We start from the raw sequence: 25,809 nt of genomic DNA on the forward strand, positions 1-25,809 counted from the left end.
TTATGGACCATTTCAGTCAGAGGACATATTTCCGTGCTGTAGGACTCTGTGACTCTCTTCAGTTTTCAATCAGAGACGAGGGAAAAGTTGTCTGTCAGAGCATTGTGAGACTTGGGAATGTCCTTCCTCAAAATGCAGTGATCTTCACTTGAGAGATGTCTCGAACTGATTCTGAATGTCTTCACCGTAACTGAGGGAGGGGTACTTTCAAAGTACTTTTCATGCAGAAGGATAATACATTCCAGGCGCTGGAGTGTCGCTCAAAAACTGACTTTTTGAAGCGTAGTCAGTGTATTTAGGAAACCGTGAATCTAAGTTAATTGTTATGGATAATGATGCAAATGCAGATTTATTAAAATGAAACAGTGAAGAAGGAATTTGCACGCATGTTGCCTGGACTCAATGGTCTAATTTAGAAGGATTTCCATGACAGAATAAATTTAAATATTTACAATTCCGAATACAGCTGGATGATTCGAATCCCTGCACAGCCGTATGACCTGCAGATCCTGGAGGTATCCCAAAAGTTCAATAGCGTATCAAAGTTCTCAAAATTCTGGATTCACCTGTCCTTTATTCCCAAATTAACAGAGAGCCCGGCCGGGTTTCTGTGCTTAACCTAAATGAATATTCATTATTAATGAATATATTCCAGATGCAGGTTAAAAAATAATGAAAGTATGATATATAATTCAATCGGTTGCAAGTCTTACTGCCATCAACAACTACCACCCTGTATTCCTTTAGTGCAGAGAAACCAGGCATACAGAACTGGGCTGGCATTTTAATGGATCCTGTCACAGTGTTCGCTGTCTTGACACTTCTGGTTGTTGGACTTGTTGCTTCTTAGTCTGTCTTCTCCAGGCACATTTGCAGAAGGTGGTGCAAAAAGTTCCACACTGATCACGCCTGTCGCGCACACACTGAATAAGTGTGTGAGCAGATGCTGTTGTACATTTGAAAAATGCGATGCGTTGCTGCCATTCCTCTGACATAATCCCCAACGATCTTTCCACTGTATCTGTGCAGTGGTGTGCAGCCGCCAGGAGAGGGTGGCATTGTGTCACTTTCAGCACAGAGAACCAGGGAGAGCTGCTTTGACCAAACCTAACTGTCTGGTCGAACGTGATGGTGACCTGCCTTTTGAATGTCTACACTACTTGCTGAGTTGGGGCACCTATATTGTTGTTACCAAGAGATTTCCAGGGTCCTGACCAAGTGATCCAAGTCGTGCCGTGTATGACCTGAGAGTGAAATGGCCCCATGCATCGACTGTGTTTGTCTTTCTAACGGATAGAAGGAATGAGAATGTTCTGTTGCAGGAAACTTGGCGAACTACTGCAATGCAATGTCGCAAAAACACTTCTGCAGCTGTGCATTAGTGATAAGACAATGAATATTGCTGTTGATGCAGGTGTCAGTCCGGTATGTTTTTGTGTTTTTCTGCACTTTATCGATGTAAGAAACTTCTACAGTCCACATTTATGAATCATCTGAGATTCCATGCATCTTCCCTTTTCCTCTTTAATCGGTCTTTTAGTCATACTTCCTTTCATTTTAGATTGCTTTCAATCCTTTCACTTCTCTGTTTCTTGCGGCCTTGCAAACCATACAGCATGGGTATTTTCAATATTTCGTGAGCCACAGTTGAATTATTTTCCAACTACATGTTTCTGTTTACGTGGAACAAATGATAATTACGGACAATTTAATACCTCTTCAACCACTCAGTACTGCCTGTGTACTTCCAAATCATTGTGTGTATTTTGCAAATCCACCATTAGCATTTCCCGACTCCAATTTTCATCGTTTCCATTGTTCAGGTTTCAGACTCTATTTACAGAATGAATGACTTCACTTTGAAACTTGATTAAAATTGTACAACATTACGTTCTGTATTCAACAGCACCTCTGAAGAGCAAGGTTATGACGGCCTGAAGTGTCAACTGACATAATAAACATATGATGGGCACTATTGCATTTAACATGGAGTTAGAAAAGATGAATAATGATTAAAGCATCCTGGGAAATCGAACTCTGCCTTGACTAAAGGGACAGTGCTCATCCACATGCTGCAGAATCCAGACAGGTCACAGGTGCCCACAGATGGTTTTCATACAAACCTGAGAGCTGCAGACCCTGCAACACACACCTGAAGTTGGAGTTGAATGCAACAATGGAATGCCGCCCTCGGGGACAATTTGAAGTAGTGAATGATTTGCTGGAGAGAGAGGCGCCTGGCACACTTCCTTGGAGGAGGTAACGTGCACCCAGCATTTACTGTATTGGGTGCCTATGTCCAACCTGCCATCAACGTGCCAGCACCTGGTTGGGTCTGATCGTTCATGGTAATCGAACCTGATCAATCCGTTGGAAGATCCTCAACACCCTCCCAAAAAGGCGTGGAAACTCGGAAGGAGAGCAGTCACCACAAAACCACACTCAGAATGGTAAATCGAGAACAAATACCGAAGGAGAAGACACCTTCAAGACATCGGAAGTGAAGGAAGGCATCATGACAAGGAGCCTGGCCAAGTTTTAATGTGGTGGTATATGGATGTACAAAGTTAAATTAAATCATAAGATATGTAGTTGTTTTTTTTTACGGTTTATATGGTTCTCATATTAATTGTGTCCAATAAACGAATATCATTTTCTCTAAGAGTCGACTCACGGTTCTTTTTGCTGAATAGAAGAACTTCAACACACTGTATGGCAGGTACAACATTATGAATTTCTCTCTGTCTTTAACCAATGCTAAACCTAAAACAAGCTGATTTTGGTTTGGTCCTTTAACGTTTTGCTTCAGAAAAGTTCATAACAAACTCCAGATATTCATCTCCCACAAATTTCGTCAGTGGATTTCCAGCTAGGATGGGTAATTGAATCCCTTGCCACAATCCTCACATATTCATGGTTCCTCCTTTATAACGTCGTCTTTGTGTCTGCTCAGGAGGTGATTGATTGAATCCATGACTGCACATAAGTTGAGCATAGTGTCTCCCTGCTGTGAATGCTTGTCAAACTTCTTGATGAGTTTAAATTCCTTTCTCAGGAAGGGTGTGATTGTATTCATAATATGAAACATAATTTTGAATGCTGGAGATCTGAAACACATAGATGGTTGTGTTTGTGAATTGTTCCACACTGAAAATAAAGTGTCAGGTCTAAGTTTCCAGTTTGAAAACGGCATTTCATAATTCGAGTCATGATCATAGAGTCATAGAGATGCACTGCATGGAAACAGGCCCTTCGGTCCAACCTGTCCATGCTAACCAGATATCCCAATCGAGTCCCACTTGCCAGCACCCGGCTCATATCCCTCGAAAAACCCTTACTATTCATCCACCAATCCAAATGCCTCTAAAATGTTGAAATTGTACTAGCCTCCACCGCTTCCTCTGGCAGCTCGTTCCATACACGTACCATCCTCTGTGTCAAAACGTTGCCCCGTAGGTCTCTTTTATATCTTTCCCCTCTCACCCTAAACCTGTGCCCGTAAGTTCTGGACTCCCATACCGCAAGGAAATGACTTTGACTATTTACCCTATCCATGTCCCTCATAATTTTGTAAACCTCTATAAGGTCACCCCTCAGCCTCCGACCCGTCGGTGAAAACAACCCCAGCCTGTTTGGTCTCTCCCTATAACTCAAATTCTCTAAACCTGGCAACATCCATGTAAATCTTTTCTGAACCCTTTCAAGTTTCACAACATTCTCCAACAGTTGCACATGTTTGTATTACCGTCCTGATGTATGGGCAAAAACACAATTGAAAGCAGTTCGATGAACTTTGTCGTAAAATTGCAGGTGGAAGTGCAATTTAAATGCATCCATGAAGTTCTTTAATAATGATAATAGTTTGAATACTAGACAAAGAAGGATATGCGTTGTGTCCAAGAATTTACTCTTGTCATGATAAGTGCATCCGACACACTGACCTTTGAGATATGCTCTTTCCTTCTCATGAATTAACATGAACTGGAATGCATTAACGGAAATGATGACTAATACACCTTCAATGGGAACGTCCAAAAGAAAATGGGAAGTATGTTTGAAAAGGAAGACTTTGGAGAAAGTTTACAAAAGTAGTTGGAGAAAACCTATTAGTATTATCGCTGTGTTATTATTCCAGAGAGTCAGTTAATGTTCTGGGAAAGGGGATTCGAATCCCACCAAAGTAGATGGTGAAATTTGATATGAATACAAGTAAACATCTGGAATTAAGAATCTAACAATGACCATGACAACCTTGTCGATTGATTCACATGATTCAATAATATAATTCCGGAAATCCTCTGTCCTCTCCTGGTCGGACGCATATGCGACTACAGACCCACAACACTAGTATAACAGTTTACTCTATTCATAGATATCATAGAATCGCTGCAGTGTGAAAACGGGCCATTTGCTCCAAAAAGTCCACACCACCCACCAAAGAGTTACCCACCCAGACTCAACCCCATAACTCGACACATCCCCTGACGAACCTTATCTACACTCCCTGTGCACTATGTATAGTTTTAGCATGACTAATTCACCTAGCCTGCACATATTTGGATATTGTGAGGAAACCAGAGCACGTGGAAAAAACCCACGCAAACACAGGGGAATGAGCAAACTCCACACAGACAGTCGCCCAAGGCTACAATCAGGCCCAAGGTCCCTGGTTCTGTGAGGCAGCAGTGCGAACCACTGAGCCACCGGGCCACCCACGTCTATCAATCTCTGAATTCTCATCAAAGATATGCAACGGTATGATCCACATGGCGTCAGAAAAAAATAATAACTGCAGAAAAAGTAATGTGGACTCTGCAAAGTTGCCCTTATGAACATCTGGGAAGCGGTGCCAAAGCAGGACAGCTGTCTTACAGACTAGTCAAGCAACAGCCTTACAAACTCATAACAATAGAATCATATCTGATAGACAACATCTGAGACACAACATTCACCATTCCTGTGTATGTCCCATCCCACCGGCAGGACAGATTGAGCTGAGGTGGGCAGACCATTGCATGCAATCAGGAGGGAGTTGCCCTCACAATCCTCGGCATTGTCTCCATACATCATGAAGTCCCATGGCTTAAGGTTATTCATGCCCAAGTATTCTCCTGCTGATTAACGCATACTGTACTACCTTGAGTGATGAATCACTGCATAATTGCCTGTTTGTTTGCGTGTCTGTGTGTGTGTGTGTGTGTGTGTGTGTGTGTGTGTCACTGTTCTTATGGTTGCATCAAATTGTTTTTCGGAAGCAGTTCGCAAGGGTGAATGACGTCATTCTGTTGCAATTCATCATGTCCTCTGTAAGTAACGTAATCAATTTTCACTTCTGAAACTTCCCGATCTGATGCCAATCTGTCTTTGAGAACTGATGTCATCTGAATCTGGTTGGTAGGGTTTTTGATGCACTGAACATTTTAAACTGCATGGGATGAAAATTGTTTCTGTTCGAAGTCAGCAAACTGCCAAAACATAATGAGCAGCATTAGTACCACAACTCAGATTCGAGGTCGATAACTGCTTGTAATTTCCTCGCTCAGCTTCACTGTGGACATTGGCTGCGCAGACTGATTGAGACCTGAGTAATAAAACAGTTTTGAACGTTTTCAGCTTTCATCTCACCTACAGAGAAAGATCTACCTCTATGAAGAGTGCCCGATCGATTGCTGCCGAAAATATAGTGTAATGGTGGAAGACGAGATAACGCCTGAAAGTGTGAGAATGAGCAACAGCGTGAGCAAGATAGCCAGGGCAGAGATTGGAGAGAGTCAGCTCTATTTGGTCCTGTATTAACTGTGATTGGTCCACTGTTGACGTCAGATATGAGCAACCACCCAGTTGGATCAAGGGAACAAATGTTTCACTTGTCCAGAAAGTGAAGGTTGTTTCTGATCAGGGTTCAGTCCCGCATGTAAGATCGGAAGGTCAAAATATTTTGAAAAGTGCGTTGTTTACTGCCGAACCCAAAAATGTGCTTTTCATGTGCTTTACTGATAATAATGACAGTGGTGTCAGGTAAGTTTGACCTAAAATCATCAATATGCGCTTCACCAGTTCGTCCTTCACCTTTTTGACAACTTCATTATTTCTGTTGCAGGTTCGAGCGGCCAAGATTCAGTTTCCCAGGATCCACTTGAGAAAACGGTTCAAGAAGTAGAGACTGTAATCCTCAACTGTAATTATATAACACAGTCCACGACTGCAGTGCTCTTTTGGTACATCCAAAATCCCGGGGAAGCTCCGGGATATTTACTGAAAAGATTCAACAAGGAAGAAGGACAGACGTCTCCAGCTTTCTCTGACAGGTTCTCTTCTAGTCTGGACAAAAAACAGAAAACATGTCCTTTAAATATCACTGTTGCTCATGTATCTGACTCTGCCGTCTACCACTGTGCGCCGAGTCTCACGCTGACAAAGAGCTGCAGTCAGTCCATACAAAAACTAGCCAGCCACACTCATGACCCTCCTTCCCCTACCTGTATCCTAAGCCACGTTTCTGATATGTCGCTGAATTGTCAACTGATAAGATATTGGAAACGAAACGACAAACATCTGTAATCCCAAGATAACTCTTTCTGCAATTCACAATGGGCGTTTTTCTACATAAAACCTTCCAATATCGCTGTGCCCGCCGATGGCACATAGTACTAGAAGAAGCAGAGGGCCATCTGACCCATCGAGCTCGCTTCGCCATTCATTAAGATCTATCCATTGTCTCGGCTCTTCTGACCTGCATTATCCCGATTACTCTTATTATCCCAAATATGCACAAACTCATTCAAAAGTGTCTTGAATAAATTTAATGAAACCGCCTCCACTGCTTCCGTTGGCAGGGAATTCCACTGTCTCTGGGAAAAGCGGTTTCTCCGTTACTCAATCCTAAATCCACTTGCCCTAATCTTGAGGCCACCGCCTCCAAAGCCAGTAAATATTTCCTCAAGTAAGGAGATCAGAACTGCGCACAATACTCCGGGTGCGGCCTCACCAACACCTTGTACAATTACAGCAGAACCTCCGTGCTCCGAAACGCAATCAGCATTAAATATTAAGCCCCAGTGAGCAGGGCTGCCTTTGTTAAAGAGGAGAATTCATGATAGTGCTGCTGTCAGGTTTATTCAATGATCAGCAAACCCTGGCGAGGAGTATATTTTGGGTCGACATTGATAGATTAATGTATCAATAAGGACAAATGTGAATTGAGTAGTCTACCAGAAGTTGGAAGTGATGTGGATCATATTGGTCACTAGTGGAGCAGGTTGAACGGAGCAAACGGCCTCCTTCGTTTCACACCGGACTTCCCATGGTCAACATGTTGACGTCATGGATTGGAGAACAAAGCAGCTGTTAGCCGATTGGGTGATATATGGTGATTCAGAACCATTCGGCAGCGAGACCGGATATGACAGTCCATTTACTGCCAGCTGGAAAGAATCAGCTTCAATTTTCTTTGTTCTCACCCACCATCTGCTTTGCAAACATGTCGACTGTTGTTATTTTTTCCTTTCTCACGACTACAATGTTCTTAAAAGGCAAGTTTCTGAGTTGTAAAATATTTTCTTGTGTTAAAATATCTGTAGCAATTTTCGATTTGTCTGTGTTTGCCTCTATTGCAGTATATGCGTTGACTCGGTAACATTCATAGTGATCGTCATTTTAATGTCACTTTCTTTCTATATTTGCACAGTTGCTCATTGTGCCGATTCGATCTCACAGAAGCCAGTTACAACGATGCAATTAGAAAGAGATTCAGTAACCATTCATTTCAGATATTCGACGACAGATAGCACGTCTACTTTGCAACTGTACCGTCAGGACGCAGGGACATCTCCAACATTCTTAATCTACGTTACCACCTATGGCAGCACTAACAAAGGAGACGGGGTATCGGATCGATTTTTTGCTTCTGTGGACAAGTCAAAAAATGAAGGGAATTTCACCATCAATGAGCTGCAGGTGTCTGACAGCGCGGTATATTACTGCGGACTGAGAGACACAGTGACAAGAACCAGGCTGAGCCTCGTGCAAAAACAAGGCCCAAATGGAACCAAGAGCAAAATGTGGCTCGTCAAGTCGAGAGTAACATTTACTTCCTACCTAAATACCAGAATGAACCAAGTTCAAATTTTAAAAAATATATTTCACACCGAAAGGTCAATGGGTGCTGACTCCGAGAGGGATCTGTGTTCTCACTCTATGTTTAATACAAGTGAATAAGATGCAAACATGCGATTAGAGAATTTATGCCATTGGGCAAATGAAAGTGATTGCCATAGAATCACTGTTAGAAATATCTGGTGTTATGCTCCAGCCAGTGAAGGAAATGCACACCAGAAATCACGAATCATCACCTTCAGAACTCCGTGCGACACCGAATAAAGTGACAACAGAAACTTGACTTAGAGCAATGCTATGTGATGCGCCCAATATCCAAAAGCAAATCTGTCATTCTTCCTGATATATTTCAATTTAGCGTTTGTCCTCGGTCTGATTTTGATCATCCATTAGCTATTCCATGTATCAGCAGCTTACGATTCCTCTGTGATTGATTATGGTTGTACTGATGCTTGCTCATTAGCTTCCTGTCTTGATAACAATGTCATGGCGCCATCTAATATTGTAGATGCTTGATACGAATACATGTAAATGTCTTTAACATTGAGAAATCTATAATCAGTTGACTACAATTATTTGGACTTTCACAAGACAGGCTTCAGTGTCCATTGTAAATTGATATTTCATGTCACATCTATTTGTTCCTTTGAATGCAATGTTTCTGGAACGGTTGATCTGGGATATATTTCGTTCGAAGTTGGAGTTAGACATGAAAGGGCAAAATGCAACCATTTCAGAAGCGGACTGATTAGAGTCGTGAGAGGAACAATAGAATTGTGATTGTCAATGTCACGCATCTGGCTTTCAACTTGCACCTGCACAGTGAATATTGGGCCATCAGATTATTCGGAATCAATTTTAACAAATGCACCTGAGAAGCATGGAGACCGTGGCGTTAACTGTGTTCTCTCCACCATTATGACAAAAGCTGAGAACATATCACTCGAACAAAACGTTCTGAAGAGGATTCATCTCAGACTCGAAAAGTTAACATTGTTTCACTCTTGACAGATATTGCCAGATCTGTTGAAGCTCTGTAGCTGTTTCTGATGTTATTGCATCTTTCTCAACGATTATGTCACCGTACTATTCCTTTGCAGTGTTATCATTTTTTGATTTAACTTCATTTTTTTGGGAGAGGAGAATAAAAAAGCAGTCTTTGCAGACCTTCAAATTTGCTAGGAATGGCTTTACTTCATGTCGGGGGAGATAGTGAGGACTGCACTATTCCTGATGAAGAGCTTAAGCTCGAAACGTTGACTCTCCAGATCTGCCTGACCTGCTGTGCGTCTCCAGTGCCACACTTTTGATTTTATTTCACGTCGCCACAGCAGGGTATTGGGTGAAGTTTTCAATAAGCGATAATCACGCTTCGATTGAACTTCTTTTAATTTCAAAAATATAGTTTACTCATAAAACAATATCTTCATGTATATACATTGACCTAAAAACTGTTCAGTTCGACACAGTTGCATATCAAGTAAACACACAGAATGTTCAAGTTTGATTAAATACAAGCCACAGACTTCTCCTGCACATACAATGTTACTATTTACATATATTTGAAACACTAGGAAAGTCCGATAATTGAATGTAACCGCATTTGCCTTCAGCATGATGACCTCAGTCCATGGTCTTTCACCACTGTGTCTTGGCAGGAGCTGCCCCAATATTTAATGTGGATTTCAGCACGTAGACCTGATCATTAGAATATCTCAATCTGCAACATTCGATCGAGGTCAACTCCTCATTCTGGAAGATGAACAAGGCTCGACAGACCAAATGGTGTCTTTTAATGCTTTGATGGTCCTCAACATGCAATTGATGCCTGTAATGGCGTGTGTCAGAGGGAAAAGACCATAGCGTACATGAAGCTGCTCAGGACGACCCTCAACAAAACTTTTGCATTTTCCTCCATACCTACTTGGCAAAGGCAAATTATAGAAGAAGATGTGTGACAATCTCAAACCCTTGGTAGCCAGTTCAAGGGCAGTTTGTGGTGACACAGGCGGACCACGCATGTATGGTAGTGCATTTCCCACCACCAGCCAAACGATGTCTACAAATAGAGGTAGTATTGAAAATGTTGTCTCAAATCTGAGGAAAGGGCGCAAGACACAAACCGTAAGCTTTAATTTCTCTTCACAGATGCCACCAGACCTATTGAGGTTTTCCAGCAACCCCCGTTTTTGTTTCAGAATCAATCCATTAGTTTGATGACACAAAGGGAAACCCTCTGCAATCACGGATAAGTGTCCAGGCAGTTAAATGAACAGAATCCCAGCAGAGTCATATATCCAAGACTAAACAAAATCGATTCGAAAATTCCGAATGTTTGGATTACAGTACCACCTGAAACTTTCTCTCCACTTTCGGTCACCAATTTACCGAGAACAGTGTATATATTATTTCACTGTCGCTGAGTCAAAATTCTGGCTGTCCCTTGTTCACAGCACTGTGAGTTTCCTTCCATCTCAAAGAGCTCAGCAGTCCAAGAGGCAGATCACCTCCACCATCTCCAATGCAATTTATGGTCGTAATAGTATTCGGTTTAACTTAAATGTCGCCAGAGGGAGGACAGGATCCTCTCGTCTTTACACAATTGACATGATCAGGTGTTTGTTGAAGAATGTTCATTTCCAGAGAGCCCAGAAAGCAAAAGCCAGATGCGAATAAGATTTCCAGTAATCACTTGGCCTCATTAATCTGCTATTATTGAGTGTGTTTATTTGATTAGTGTTGTTCAGATCGGAGCCATATCCCACTTGCTGGTTGGTATTTGAAAGCAAGTCTGCGTTATCCTTAACCAACGAATCCGTCTCTCGCTATTTTGAAACTATTAACATGCAGCTGCAGAGGCAGTACTCAATACACCACAACATGATTAATGTTATTCAGGTTGCTCCAGCGATGCACGTGGCCGGTCAGAATCACGTGACCGATCTTTGTTTCCCTCACCAAATGCTTTGGATTTTGTTGGACGTAACTGGTTGCTGCATTTTCAACATCGCTCATTGCAGTAAACGTGGAACACTTCGGGACATTCCAAAAGGTATGAAATCATGTATTCACTTTTCATTCACTAAACTCACAGCTTTAGTTTATGGCAATAATAAATTTATAACGAATAAAGTTATGTATTCAAATGAAAATGTATCAGATTTTCTGAGAATTCGGGAACCATTTCAGATCCTATCCTGATCTCACCGTTTGCCTGACACACTGTCATATTCAGTGACTCCCTGACAGTTTTTCTACAGCGTCAGCCCAGTTCTGAGTCTCCGTGGGGCTCAGTGCGCAGTAATATAATGCAGAGTCTGCCGGTTCTGTTTTCACCAATTTCAGGTTGATGGTGCAGTTGACATGATCGAGCTTTGAGGACAACCGGTCTCCTTGAAACCTTTCTGCGTTCGCTTCAAATTCGCTTCTCCGTAGCAGAAACTCCATGGAACCAGTGGAATGTTGTAGGTACCAGAAAAGGTAAGGAATATCGCTTGTTGTCGTATAATTACAGAACAACTGGACATTGTCCTCCTCATTCACTGCAATTGAAGCCGGAGTCTGTGAGACAGAATCTCCTCGGCAAAGTCCTGCAAAAATTGATTGATCGATTTACTTGATTGGTTAATTGATTGACTATTTGTCACGTGTACCTCAGTGCACTGGAAAGCTTTCTTTCCAAGCCATGTCGGCAGATCAGAGTAAGAAAGATTTACAGATCATAGAATGAGAATAACAATCTTAGACTGAGGCATACAGGTTACGTCGCAAAAGTCAACATTAGCAAGATCAGCACTTTAAGTTAGAGACTCCAGGAGAATCCGAAAATCACAGAAAACATTTCATTATTCTGATACCACAGTCATCCCGTGACCTTGAATAATAACCTGCGAAATAAGTTCGCGAAAAACAAAAAATAATTTCATGCAACTCGGCAGCTGTATTGGTAAAGGGATTTGCCAGATTAAATAAAAGCTCCTTCAGTACACGGGTCACACCGTCCATCAAGGTCATTTTCCATTTCGTTCCCGATCCTGAAGGGAAAACTGCAGACGGTATGTTAGTTTATAGCTCTCGCCTATGTCAAAGTATCTGAACAGACCCAGTCCTTCTTAATTCCCAGCCGAACTATTCAACAGTCTTTCAATCGGGTCGTTTGCGAACTCATCCCAAATAGTGCAGGCGTTGGATAAGTTTGGCCACACGTGATTATATTGATTTGGAGACAATGCATTGCTGCCTCTACTTTGATAGAACTGCTGGGTTAAATGTAATTGCCGCCCTGGATCTGAAAGAAAAAGATCGTCAACTTATCAACCTACCCATTAGAACAGCTACAGCTGTGAGGAATAAGCTCAATGCTCCAGGCGTCATTGTGACCGAGAGATCACAGCGAATGTGAGCAAATCGAAGCTAAAATAATTTTCGTCAAGAATTGCGAACAATTCCTGATCTCTGCCCATTGGTTCATTGTTGACAAAGGCATGAGGTGACAACCAATGAGTGTCAAACGCCTTTGTTCATCAATTCAAACAATCAGCTTCACGCGCTTTGAACTTCACTTCAGATGGCCACAAGAGAAAGGAACACCGTGAATTTATTAGCCAGACGACCGGGTCTTGCATAGACTTTGAGGCAATACTGACACTTAGCAGTTTTAGATTCTCTGTAGGCGAAGTCAGAGAATGAACACAGTCCACGTTGTTCGAGTGTGAGAAACTGGAGTTCTGCAGTTAAGAAAACTGCTCTCTGGCGTTTTAAGAACTTCCTTTCGCCCAGGCTGAGGGTCAGTGTGTTTGAGTTTTTTGGACATAGTGATGATGTCCATTAAAAAAGTGCATTTCCAATTTCATAAATAGTTGAGTGGAATATCGATTTTGCTGCATTTTCTGGTAAGATTCATAGCAATCGACATTTCTTTAATTTTACATTGTGCCATCTACACCGGATACAAAACGGTTCACTGCCACATTTTCAACGTGTGTCAGTGATGCATGCAAGAGTTGCATGCAGCACCCAAATTATGTGATATTTTTTGAAGGAAGACATGATGACATAGTTTCTCTGAAAGTCTGAATGGGAATGGTGAGAGAGCAGAGGTACATGTTAATAGAAATCCTGACAGAAGAGAATGTATTTGGCTAAAGACGCAAAAGTAAATGACAAGGCAAGTGGTGAGGATGGCACAAAGTGTCTGCGATAAGGAGACAAAGAGTTCAAATGAGTGGGACTACAGTTTCCACTGGAGCAGGTACCTAGGAACTTTGCACCACAAGGAAATGAACAGCTGAGTCGATGGATGATGTCGAATGATTAGCTTATTCGAATCATTTCTGAGAACTGGAATGTGTAAGCGTTAATGAAATGCGAATGATGTTAAAAGAAAGGCCATATTACTTTCTTTCAAGGTTAATTTATGACTTAAACTGATTTAATATTTAACGGTCTATGCATGACACTCGTTATTTTTCCATTTATCTTTCAATAGATTATCATCATTTTATCTTCTACATGTGTTGTTACTTTATTTCCGCTCTTTCGCTCATCTTTTCTTTCACTGATGTTAGCATATGTGAACATGCTTGCTTTGTCTCCACCCAGATTTCCAATTCTCTTCACGTCGTGCACTCTTTATGTCTTGCTCGGCTGTTCTATCTCTTTTTCTGTTACCGTGGTACCCTTAACATCGAATTATACAGCCCTGAAATAATTGCATTGATGCTCAGCAGTGCAGTATAGGTTTTTGTTCAGACTCTCCCTCTGCTTATAACACTGTGCCCCTATTGGCACAGAGGTAGATGGCGGTGTCGTTAAGTCTGGTGTCTCTCACACTCAGGACACTGTATTTGTTGTCTGTACTGACTGACGAAGAAATCCTCTCATGTTGATCAGCTTCTCTTTTGGCCATCACCAGATGCTGGGGCGGCTGGTTCGGGAGCTGTCTGTACCAGTGCACTATGTCAAATGTTTTTGTTGTGGAGCAGTCAATGGAAGCGTTTTCTGCCTCCTTAACAACTTTCCACTGAGCACGTTGCGTGACTTCATCTTCTCCAGTTTCTACCTTGCAGATCAGAGAGGAAAGCAGGAAAAGAACTCGGTAAATTTGAGACATCATCAAATTACATGAAGCGTCAGGTCCGCAGAGTTTTGTTGGAAAAAAAAGAGTTAACAATGAGAAAAAACACTCTTTCCGTGACGAACACAGTGCTGCCTTCTTTAGAAGTTGTTAAATAAGTTATGTCTTCGAGTTTATCTTTCCGTTCCAGGCCTTTCGCACACAGAGCTGCTCACATTGTGTGTCATGTCACTCCGCCCTCTCATTTAATATATGTCACAGATTCACTCTGCTCTCTAGTGGTTATCTTCGGAAATTGCTACGGAAGTTTTCTCACCACAATTGAGTTATCACGATCGTGGTCAATGAAAACGAAAATATCCTCCGCCCCCTCCCTAACCTCAACCAAAAGATCTTTGCCTGGTTTGCTCTCCAGATTTTATTGCAAATACAGCATTCAAATATTTTGGGGCATTTTCTTCACGCATTGCAATTGAGACTGTACTCCATCCTTCGAGCAGCCTCGCCTCAATCAAGCAAAACACCTCAACATTAATCCTAAAATTCTGGTCTGTGATTTGAAGCAGCATGTCTCCTCAGTGTCTGTATTTATCATTGTCTGCGGGTCTTTGTGCGTGTAAGTGTGTGTGTGTGTGTGTGTTTTGTGTGTGTGTGTGCGTGTGTGTGCACTTGCGTGTGAATGGATGTGTCCATCTCAGTGTGCAAAGGAAATTACTTCTGGCTTGATGTTGAAAATATTACAGTGTCGAAGTTCTCTGCTGGTTGCTGTCTTCTGAATAATATTATGTAGTTCCTCCACCTGCTGTCGAAGCAGGCATTTCAAAAACCATCACACTCTTTTAAGGGGGCTCAGATTGGAAATTTTTCAAGGGCTACTTTTTACTATTCATGGTGTACTAGAACGAGGATTTATAGATTAAACTCATCCATTTTTAAACAGTTATCCTATGTTCTGATATCAATGCTTAGGATGAGAATGTACAAGGCATTAACAGTAAGTTTGTAGATGACAATAACATCGGAACTTTCTTGGACAGTGAAGAAGGTTGTCAGAAATTACAACACGGCCTTGATCAGTTTGGGAATTCGGCCAGAAATCGCAAATGGGATTTGATATAGACAACTGTGACGCCTTGCGTTTTGGAAAGTCAATTCAAAGCAAGAACTTCATGCTGGATGGTAGGGCCTTAAGGAGTGTAGTGCAACAGACAGACCTTGGTGTTCAGGTGCACGGTTCTTTTAAAGTCACAGTTAGACAGGACAGAGAAAAGGTTTTCGGCACACTCGCCTTCTTCAGTGAGGGAAATTGGGAATAATGTTCAAAATTTATCAAAGTTCACAAAATTCCGGATTTACCTGTGCTTTAGTCCCAAATTAGCAGACAGCCCGGCCCAGGATTCTGTACTTAACATAAATTAGTATTGATTACAAATAAATATATTCCAGATGCAGGTAACAATTATGAACTCATCATATATAACTCAATCGGTTGCAACTCTTACTGTCTGGAGCAACTACTACCCTGTATTCCTTGAATGCAGAGAAACCAAGCATACAAAACATTTGTGTTCCAGGTGACAGGGAAATCTAGGCTGGCATTTTAATGTCTCCTGTTCACAGTGTTCCCTGTGTTGACACTGCTGGTTGGAGGACTTGCTACTTCTTAGTCTGTATTTTCCAGGCACATTCATTTGATGGAGGTGGCACGCAATGATTCACACTGATCAATTCTGTCACTTCCACAATGTCTAAGTGTGTGAGCAGATGATGTTGTCCGCTTGAACAATTAAGTGTGTTGCTGCCATTCCTCTGACATAATTTCATAGTTTCCATTGTTCAGATTTGAGACTCTATTTCCCGTATGAATGATGTCACTTTGAATCTTGATTAAAAATTGCACGACATTATGAATTCTATTCAACAGGACGTCTGATGAGCAAGGTTACTGTGGCCGGAAGCGCCACCTGAAATAATGAACTTTTGATGACACTAATACACTTAGCATGGAGTTACAAAAGATTAGCAATAATTAAAGCGTGCTGGGAAATCAAACTAAGCCTTGACTAAAGTGACAGTGCTAATCCACATGATGCAGAATCCATACTCGCTGCAGCTGCCCATAGATGGTTTGCAAACAAACCTGACAGCTGCAGACACTGCAATACACACCTGAAGTTGGATTTGGATAAGATAATGGAATGCCGCCCTCGGGACAATTGGGAGCAGTGAGTCTTTCGCAAAACACAGAGGCACCTAGCACCCTTATTTGGAGGAGGTTACGTGCACCCAACAACTACAGCATTGGACGCCTCAGGGCTACCCTGCCATCAACGTGAACAAAAGTGTCTGGGTCTGACCAATCAGGCTAATCGAACCTGACGAATCCGTTGGCAGAACCTCAAAATCCGTCCAAAAGAGCGCGAAGACTCGGAAGGAGAGCAGTCACCACAAAACCCCACTCAGGATGGTAACTCGAGAATAACCACCAAAAGGAAACGCACCTTCAAGACCATCTGAAGAAAAGGGAATCATCACCACATGGAGCCTGGCCAAGTTTGATTGTGGTGGTATACGAGTATACAAAATTAAATTAAAGCAGAAGATAGGTCGTTGTGTTATTTCATTTGCTTGTGGTTCTCATGTTAGTTATGTCCAATAAACGAGTAGCATTTTCAATAAGAGTCGACTCACAGTTCTTTTGCTGTATAGAAGAACTCAAACACGCTGTGTGGCAGGTACAAACTTATTATTTTTTTCTCTGACTTCAATCAATGCTATTCCTAAAACAAGCTGATTGCAATTAGGTACTTCAACGTTTTGCTTCAGAAAGCTTCACGGCGAACTCCAGAAATTCATCTCCCATAGATTTCGTCAATAGATTTCCACCTAGGATGGATAATAGAATCCCATGCTACAGTCCTCACATATTTATAGTTCCTCCTTGACAATATCGTCTTTGTGTCTGTCTAGGAGGTGATCAATTGAATCCATGAACACGGACAGGTTGACAATCGTATCTCCTTGCTGTGAATGTTTGTCAAACTTCCCGATGTGTTAAAATTCCTTTCTCAGGAAGGCTACGTTCACATTCATAATATGAAGCGTAATTGTGGATGCTGGAGATCTGAAACACATAGACGGTTGTGTTTGTGATTTGTTCCTGACTTAAGGTAAAGTGGCTGCTTTAACTTTCCAGTTTGAAAATGACACTTGACAATTCTCCAACATATGAAGCTGTTTGTATTACCTTCCTGCTGTATGTGCAAAAGCACATCTGAAAGTGATTAGTTAAAATCTGTAATAAAATTGCAGGTGGAAGTGTAAGTGAAATGGATCTGTAAAGTTTATTCATAATGATAAATGTTTGAATATTAGATGAAGGAGGACCTGCATTGTACCCAAGAACTTCCTCTTTTTCTGCTATGTGCATCCCACACACTGAATTTTGAGTTTTGCCTCATTCCTTCCAACGAATTAAAATGAGCTGGAATGCATGACCTGAAATGATGATCAATACACCTTCAATGGGAACATTCAAAAGGAAATGGGAAGGATCTTTGAAAAGGAAAGCTTTGGAGAAAGTTCACAAACGTGGGAGTAGTTAACTAGCTAGATGATTATTGCAGAGAATCAGTAAATATTCTGGGAAACGGGATTCGAATCCCACCGGAGCAGATGATAAAATTTGAATTGATTAAAATTGAACATCTGTATGGGAGACTCTAACAATGACCATGCCAACATTGTCAATTGAAAGATGTAATTCAATACTGTACTTCAGAGCATCCTCTGTCCTCATCTGGTCTGGCACATCTGTGACTACAGATCAACAGCACTGGTCTAGGAAGCTACTCTTTTTATGGATGTCATGGAATCCCTGCAGTGTGCAAATCCCTCCATTTGACTCAACAAATTCACACCACCCTCTGAAAAGTAACCAACCCCGACTAAACCCCATCACTCTACATCACCAGTGACACATCCTTGAGCACAATGGACAATTTTTGGGATGGCCAATTCACCGAATCTGCACAGATTTCGTTCGTGGCAGGAAGCCAGAGCACCCGAAAGAAAACCATGCACACACGGGAAATGTGCAAATTCTACGCAGACGGGCGCCCGAGGATCGAATTGAATGCCAGTCCCTGGTGCTGTGAGGCAGCAGTAACACCGAGCCATCGTGCCACCGAAGTCTAACGATCTCTTTGAAGTCTCAAGAGAGGCATGCAATGGCATGATCCACATGAAATCGCGTGAGGCATCCGAAAAAAAAATAACAGCAAAAAGAGTAATGTGGGCTCTGCAAAGTCGTCCTTTCGAACGTCTGGGGAAGTAGTGCCAAAGTTGGAGAGCTGTCTTACAGACTAGTCAAGCATTAGCCTGACAGATTCATAACTATGGAATCATATCTGAGAGACAACATCTGAGACATAACGAACACACTCCCTGGGCACGTACCGTCACACCTGCAGGATAGTATGAGCAGGGGCAGCCTCGCCATTGTATGCAATCAAGAGGGATTTACTCTCACAATCCTCGGTATTGTCTCCACATCTTAGGAAGTCACATGGCCTTAGGTTATTGGTGCCCAAGTACATCTCCTGCTGATCAACTCATACTGTTCGACCTGCAGTGATGAATTTGTCATTCTCCATATTGCCTCTGTGTGTGTGTGTGTGTGTGTGTGTGTGTGAGAGAGAGAGAGAGAGACTCTGTGTGTGCGTCTGTGTGTGTGTGTGTTTGTGTGTGTGCGTGTTTTGGATGCATCAAATTGATTTGCAAAAACGGTTCGAAAGCGTGAATGCTGTCATCCTGTTACAATTCATCACGATCGTGTGAAGATGTCTACCGCAAGTAACTTAATCAATTCTCACTGCTAAAAGTTCCTCAATTGATGCCAGAGTATCATTGAAAACTGATATAATCTGAAATACTGGTTGGTGGGGTGTTTGATGTGTTGAAACTTTTAAAATGTAAATGCAGTTCCTCCCTTTAAGCTCCCCTACATCCACTCCCAGTAATCTTGAGGCCAAGTCCTCTCGTCCTAGTTTCACCCACCAGCGGACATAACTTGTCTCCATCTATCATATGCATCCCTTTCATAATTTTATACGTTCCACAAGGTCGCTTCTCATTCTTCAAATTTCGAGCGAGTGCAGTCCCAGGCGGATCAACGTCTCTTCCTCGGGTAACCCCCCTCTTACGTGCAATCATTCTGGCGAACATCCTCTGCACCGCCTCCAAAATCAGTAAATTCAGCCTCAAATAAGGAGTCCAGAACTGCGCACAATACTCCCGGTATGGACTCACCAACACCTTGCACAATTGCAGCAGAACCTCCCTGCTCTTGAATTCAATCAGTATTAAATATTTACCATTAGTGACAAGGACTGACTTTGTTAAAGAGGAGAATTGAAGTTAGTGCTACCATCAGCTTTATTCAGTGATCAGCAAGTATTTCTTGCCCTGGGGTGGAGGACATTTTGGGTCGATATTGGTAGATTGATGCATCAGAAAGACAGGTGAGATTTGAGTAGGCTGCCACAATTTGGAAATTACATGAATCAAACACCATATTGTTCATTAGTGGAGCAGGTTGGACGGAGCAAACGGCCTCCCCTATTTCCCAGTGGATTTCATGCAGTCAACACGTGACGTCATGGACTGGAGAATAAAGCGGCTGCTGGCCGATTGGGTGCGATATGGTGACTCTGACAGAGGTGAACCATTCGGCAGCGAGACCGGATATGACACACCATTGACTGCCAGCTCAAAAGAATCAACTTCAATTCTCTTTGAGCTCACCTGCCATCTGCTCCGCAAACATGTCGACTCTTACTATTTACTCATTTCTCACTACTGCAATGCTCTTAACAGGCAAGTTTCTGAGTTGTAAAATATACCATTCTCTGTAAAATGTATATAGCAATCTTCGACTTGTCTGTGTTTTCCTCTATTACAGTATATGCGTTGATTCGGTAACATTCACAGTGATTGTCATTTTAATGTCACTTTCTTTCTATATTTGCACAGGTGTTAATTGTGCCGATTCGATCTCACAGAAGCCGGTTACAGTCATACAATTTGAAAGAGATTCAGTAACCATTCACTTCAGATATTCGACCACAGATTTCACGTATACTTTGCAACTGTACCGTCAGGACTCAGGGAAATCTCCAACATTCTTAATCTGCGTTGACAACTTTGGCAGTATCATCAGGGGAGAGGGGGTGTCTGATCGATTTTCTGCATCTTTGGACAAGTCAAAAAATGAGGGGAATTTTTCCATATTTGAGCTCAGGTGTCTGACAGCGCAGGATATTACTGCGGACTGAGAGACACAGTGACAGAAACCAGGCTGAGCCTCGGACAATAACAGCGGGGCCCAATGGAACAAAGTACAAAGTGTGGTTAGTCGAGAGTAGCATTTACTTCCTACCTTTATACCAGAATGAGCCAAGTTCATATAAAACGAAATAATTAACACAGAGTGGTCAATGGGTACAGCATCCGTGAAGGATCTCTCTCCTCATTTTATGCTGAATACATTTGAGTAAAAAGAAAACATGCCTTCAGAGAATTTATGCCATTGTGCAAATGAAAGGGCTTGCAATAGAATTACTGTTAGAAATATCTGGCATTGTGCTCCAGCCAGTGAAGGAGGTGCACGCCAGAAATCATGAAAGATCAGCTTCTGAACTATTTGCAGCACAGAATAAAAGGACAACAGAAACCTGTCTTCGATCAGTGTTGTGTGATGCGTCCAATATCCAAAAGCAATCTTATCATTCTTCCTGATATATTTCAATTTGGCTTTTGTCCTCAGTCTGGTTTTTGATCATCCATTAGCTATTCCAGGAACCTGCAGCTCACTTCTCCCGTGCAATAGAGTATTGTCGAACTAATGTTTGTTCATTAGCTTCCTGTCTTGATAATAATGTCACGGCACCATTTAATATTGTAGTTCTTTGTCCTGTTGTATATAAATGTCTTTGACATTGAGAGATGTACACTCTGGTTACTACAATGGTTTGGACTGTCACTGGACATGCTTCAGTGCCCACTGTAAATTGATATTTCATATTGCAACTATTTAGAGTCATAGAGATGTACAGCATGGAAACAGACCCTGCGGTCCAAACCATCCATACTCACCAGATATTCCAACCCAATTTAGTCCCACCTGCCAGTACCCAGCCCATATCCTTCAAAACTCTTCCTATTCATATACCCATCCAAATGCCTCTTAAATGTTGCAATTGTACCAGCCTCCACCACTTCCTCTGGCAGCTCATTCCATACACGTACCATCCTCTGTGTGAAAAAGTTGCCCTTTAGGTCTTTTTTATATCTTTCCCCTCTCGCCCTAAACCTATGCCTTCTAGTTCTGGACTCCCCGACCCCAGGGGAAAAAAACTTTGCCTATTTACCCCATCTATATCCCTCATAATTGTGTAATCTTCTATAAAGTCACCCCTCCGCCTCTGGCGCTCCAGGGAAAACAGCCCCAGCCTGTTCAGCCTCAATAGCTCAAATCCTCCAACCCTGGCAACATTGTTGTAAATCTTTGCTGAACCCTCTCACATTTCGCAACGTGTTTCCGATAGGAAGGAGACCAAAATTGCACGCAATATTCCAACAGTGGCCTAACCAATGTCATGTAAAGCCGCAACATGACCCCCCATCGCCTGCACTCAATACTTTGAATGAAATATTTCTGGAACGGTTGGACTGGGATAAAGTCCGCTCGAAGTTGGGGATAGACCTGAAAGAGCAAAATGCAGCCAATTCAGAAGCGAACAGTTTAGAATGATGGGAGGAACAATAAAATTGAGATTGTCAATGTCACGCCTCTGGCTTTCAGTTTACACCTACATAGTGAAGATTGGGAGATCAGATTATACGGAATTAATTTTCACCAATGCACCTCAGTAGCATGGAGAACATTGGTGTTAACGATGCGTTCTCTCAGCCATTGCCGCAAAAGGTGAGAACACACCACTCGAAGGAAACATTTTGAAGAGGAGTCATAACATACTCAAAATGTTAATACTGATTTCTTTTGACAGATATTGCAAGATTTGCTGAAGCTCTGTAGCTTCTATCGTTACTGATTGCATTTCACATTTCTCAACGATTACATCATCGTGCCATTCCTATGCAGTGGTAGCACGTTATGATTTAAATTCACTTTTTTTTGTGAATGCAAAACAGTTCTTTGCAGAGACCTTCGAACATTGCTATGATTGACTTTACTTCAAGTCGGGGGAGAAAGTGAGGACTGCATCATTCCTGATGAAGAGCTTAATCTCGAAACGTTGACTCTCCTGATCTGCCTGAGCTGCTGTGCTTTTCCAGTGCCACACTTTTGACTTGGTTCATGTCGTCACATCAGTATATTGGGTGGACTTTTCAATAAGCATTAATCACGCCTCGGTTAAACGTATTTTAATTTCAAAAATATATTTTATTCATAAAACAGATCTCTTTGTGCATCTTCATAGAACGAAAAAAAATTCAGTTCTGCACAGTTGCATATCAAGTAAATACACAGAACGTTCCAGTTTGATTGTATACAAACCAAAGACCTCTCTTGCACATGCAACAGTACTATTTATATATATTTGACACACTAGGAGAGTCCAATAACTGTATTAACCCCCATTTACCTTCAGCAGGATGACCTCAGGTGGTTTTCTTTCCCCCACTGTGTCTTGGCAGTAGCTGCCCCAATCTTTAATGCGGACCTCAGCATGTAGTCCTGGTCATTGGAATATCTTAATCTGCAACACTCGATCGGGGTCAATTCCTTCTTCTGGACGACGAACAAGGCTCGGGCAGACCAAAGAGTGTCTTTCAATGTTTTGATGGTCCTCAAGATACAGTTGATGTAAAGGTTTATGTCCGAGGCAAAAGACCGTAGCGTACATGGAGCAACTCAGGACGAACCTGAACAAAACTATTGCATTTTCCTCCACTCGCACTTGGCAAAGGCACATTGCAGCAGGAGATATGTGCCAGTCTCAAACTCTCGGCAGCCAGTTCAACGGCAGTGTGTGGTGACACAGGCGGACCATGCATGCACGGTCATGCCCTTCCCACCACCAGCCAAGCAATGTCTTCAAATAGGGGTTGTATTGAAAATGTTGTCTCAATTCTGAGAAAGGGACATAGGACACAAAACGAAAATTTTAATTTCTCTTCACAGATGCCACTAGACCTGCTGAGCTTTTCCAGCAAACCCCGTTTTTGTATCAGTATCAGTCCGTTAGTTTAATGACCCCAAGGGAAACCCCCTGCAGTCACTGATAAGTGTCCAGACTGTGGGATGAACAGCATTCTGGAGGAGGCATACGTCCAAGAATAAACTAAATCGATTCGAAAATTCCGAACGTTTGGATTACCATGCCACCTGTAACTTTCTCTCAAAGTAAGTCACTATCTTACCTAGAACAGTACATATTCTTTCACAGTTGCTGAGTCAAAATTCTTGAACTCCCTTGCTAACAGAACTGTGAGTTTCCTTCCATCTCAAGGAGTTTAGCAGTCCAAGAGGCAGATCACCTTCACCTTCTCCAATGCAATTTGTGGTCATACTCGTATTCGGTTTCTCTTAAATTTCACCAGAGGGAGGACAGGATTCTCTTGTCCTCATACAATTGACATAATCAAATGTGAACGATTGGGAACAGTTAGCAAACTTGGGTGTTTGGTGAAGAATGTTCATTCCCAGACAGCCCAGCAAGCAGACACCACATGCGAATAAGACCTCCACTGGTCACTTTGCCTCATTAATTAGCCGTTATTGAGTGTGCTGTTTGGTTCGTGTTGTTTAGATCGGCGTTACATCCAACTTACTGTTGATATTTGAAAGAAAGCCTGCATTATTCTGGGGGCCTACGCATCTGTTTCTCACTATTTTGAAACTGTTAACATGCAGCTGCAGAGGAGAACCTCAATACAATACAAAATGTTTGATGCTATTCCAGCGATGCACGTGGCCGATCAGAATCACGTGACCGATCATTGTTACCCTCACCAAATGCTTTGGATTTTGTTGGACGGAACTAGTTGTTGCATTTTCGACATCGCTCATTGCAGTAAACGTGGAACACTTCGGGAAATTCCAAAAGGCATGAAATCATGTATTCACTTTTCATTCACTAAACTTACAGCTTTACTTTATGGCAATAATAAATTTATAACGAATAAAATCATGTATTCAAGTGAAAAAGTATCAGATTTTCCGCGAATTCGGGTACAATTTCAGATCCACTCCTGATCTCACCGTTTGCCTGACACACTGTCATGTTCAGTGACTCCCTGACAGTTTTTGTAAAGGGTCGACCCAGTTCTCAGTCGCCGTGGGGCTCAGTGCGCAGTAATACATTGCAGAGTCTGCCAGTTCTGTTTTCACCACTTTCAGGTTGATGGTTTGGTTCACATGATCCAGCTCTGAGGAAAACCGGTCTCCTTGAAACCTTTCTGCGTTCGCTCCAAATTTGCTTCTCCGTAGCAGGAACTCCATGGAACCAGTGGAATGTTGTAGGTACCAGAAAAGGTAAGGAATGCCTGTTGTAGTATAATTACAGAACAACTGGACATTGTCCCCCTCAATCACTGTGATCGAAGCCGGTGTCTGTGAGACAGAATCTCCTCGACAAAGACCTGCAAAATTGATTAATCGATTTATTTGATTGGTTAATTCATGGACTATGTGTCACGTGTACCTCCGTGCACTGAAAAGCTTTCTTTACCAGAGGTGTAGGCCGATCATAGTAAAGAAGTATATACAGATCATAGAATGAGAAGAACAAACTTAGACAGAGGCATACAGGTTACGTCGCAAAGGTCAATAAGAGCAAGATCAGCACTTGAAGTTAGAGACTCCAGGAGAATCCAGAAATTACAGAAAACACTTCATTATTCTTATGCCACAGTCATCCTGTCACCTTGAACAATAAATTAGGAAATAAGTTAGGAAAGATAAACAAAAATTAATATCATGCACCTCGGCAGCTGTATTGGTAAAGGGCTTTGCGAGATTAAATAAAACCTCCTTCAGTACACAGGTCACATCGTCTAACAAGGTAATTTTCCATTTCGTTCCTGATCCTGAAGGGAAAACTGCAGACGGGAGATGAGTTTTTAGCTCTCGCCTCTGTCAAAGTATCTGAATGGACCCCGTCCTTCTTAATTCCCAGCCTAACTCTCCCTCTGTCTGTCAATTGGGTCATTTGATAACACATCCCAAATAGTGCTCGTATTGGAAAGGTTTGGACCCACGTGATTATTTTAATTTGGAGAGAATTTATCGCTGCCTCTACGTTGATGGAACTGCTGAGTTAAATGTAAATGCCGCTGCGGATCTGAAACAAAATGATCCTCAACTTGTCAACCTACCCGTTAGAACAGCTGCAGCTGTGAGGAATAAACTCAATGCTCCAGGCGTCATTGTTGACGAGAGATCACAGTGAATGTGAGCAGATCGAAGCTAAAATAATTTTAGTCAAGAATTGCTAACATTTCCGGATCGCTGCCCATTGGTTCATTGTTGACAAAGGCATGAGGTGACAACCAATGAGTGTCAAACGCCTTTGTTCATCAATTCGAACAAT

The 25,809-nt window shown here is 42.1% G+C and overlaps 1 gene segment (V, D, J or C); it reads right to left on the reverse strand.

Annotated features, from left to right (window-relative positions):
• Positions 1-24,503: 24,503 nt before the first annotated feature.
• LOC140461100 (T cell receptor alpha variable 9-2-like) lies at positions 24,504-25,646 on the reverse strand. The segment is given in 2 exon segments: positions 24,504-24,859; positions 25,595-25,646. Coding segments are annotated over 2 exon segments (408 nt in total).
• Positions 25,647-25,809: the final 163 nt, after the last annotated feature.

This window comes from Chiloscyllium punctatum, chromosome 36, assembly GCF_047496795.1.
Source record: "Chiloscyllium punctatum isolate Juve2018m chromosome 36, sChiPun1.3, whole genome shotgun sequence".
Classification (NCBI taxonomy): domain Eukaryota; kingdom Metazoa; phylum Chordata; class Chondrichthyes; order Orectolobiformes; family Hemiscylliidae; genus Chiloscyllium; species Chiloscyllium punctatum.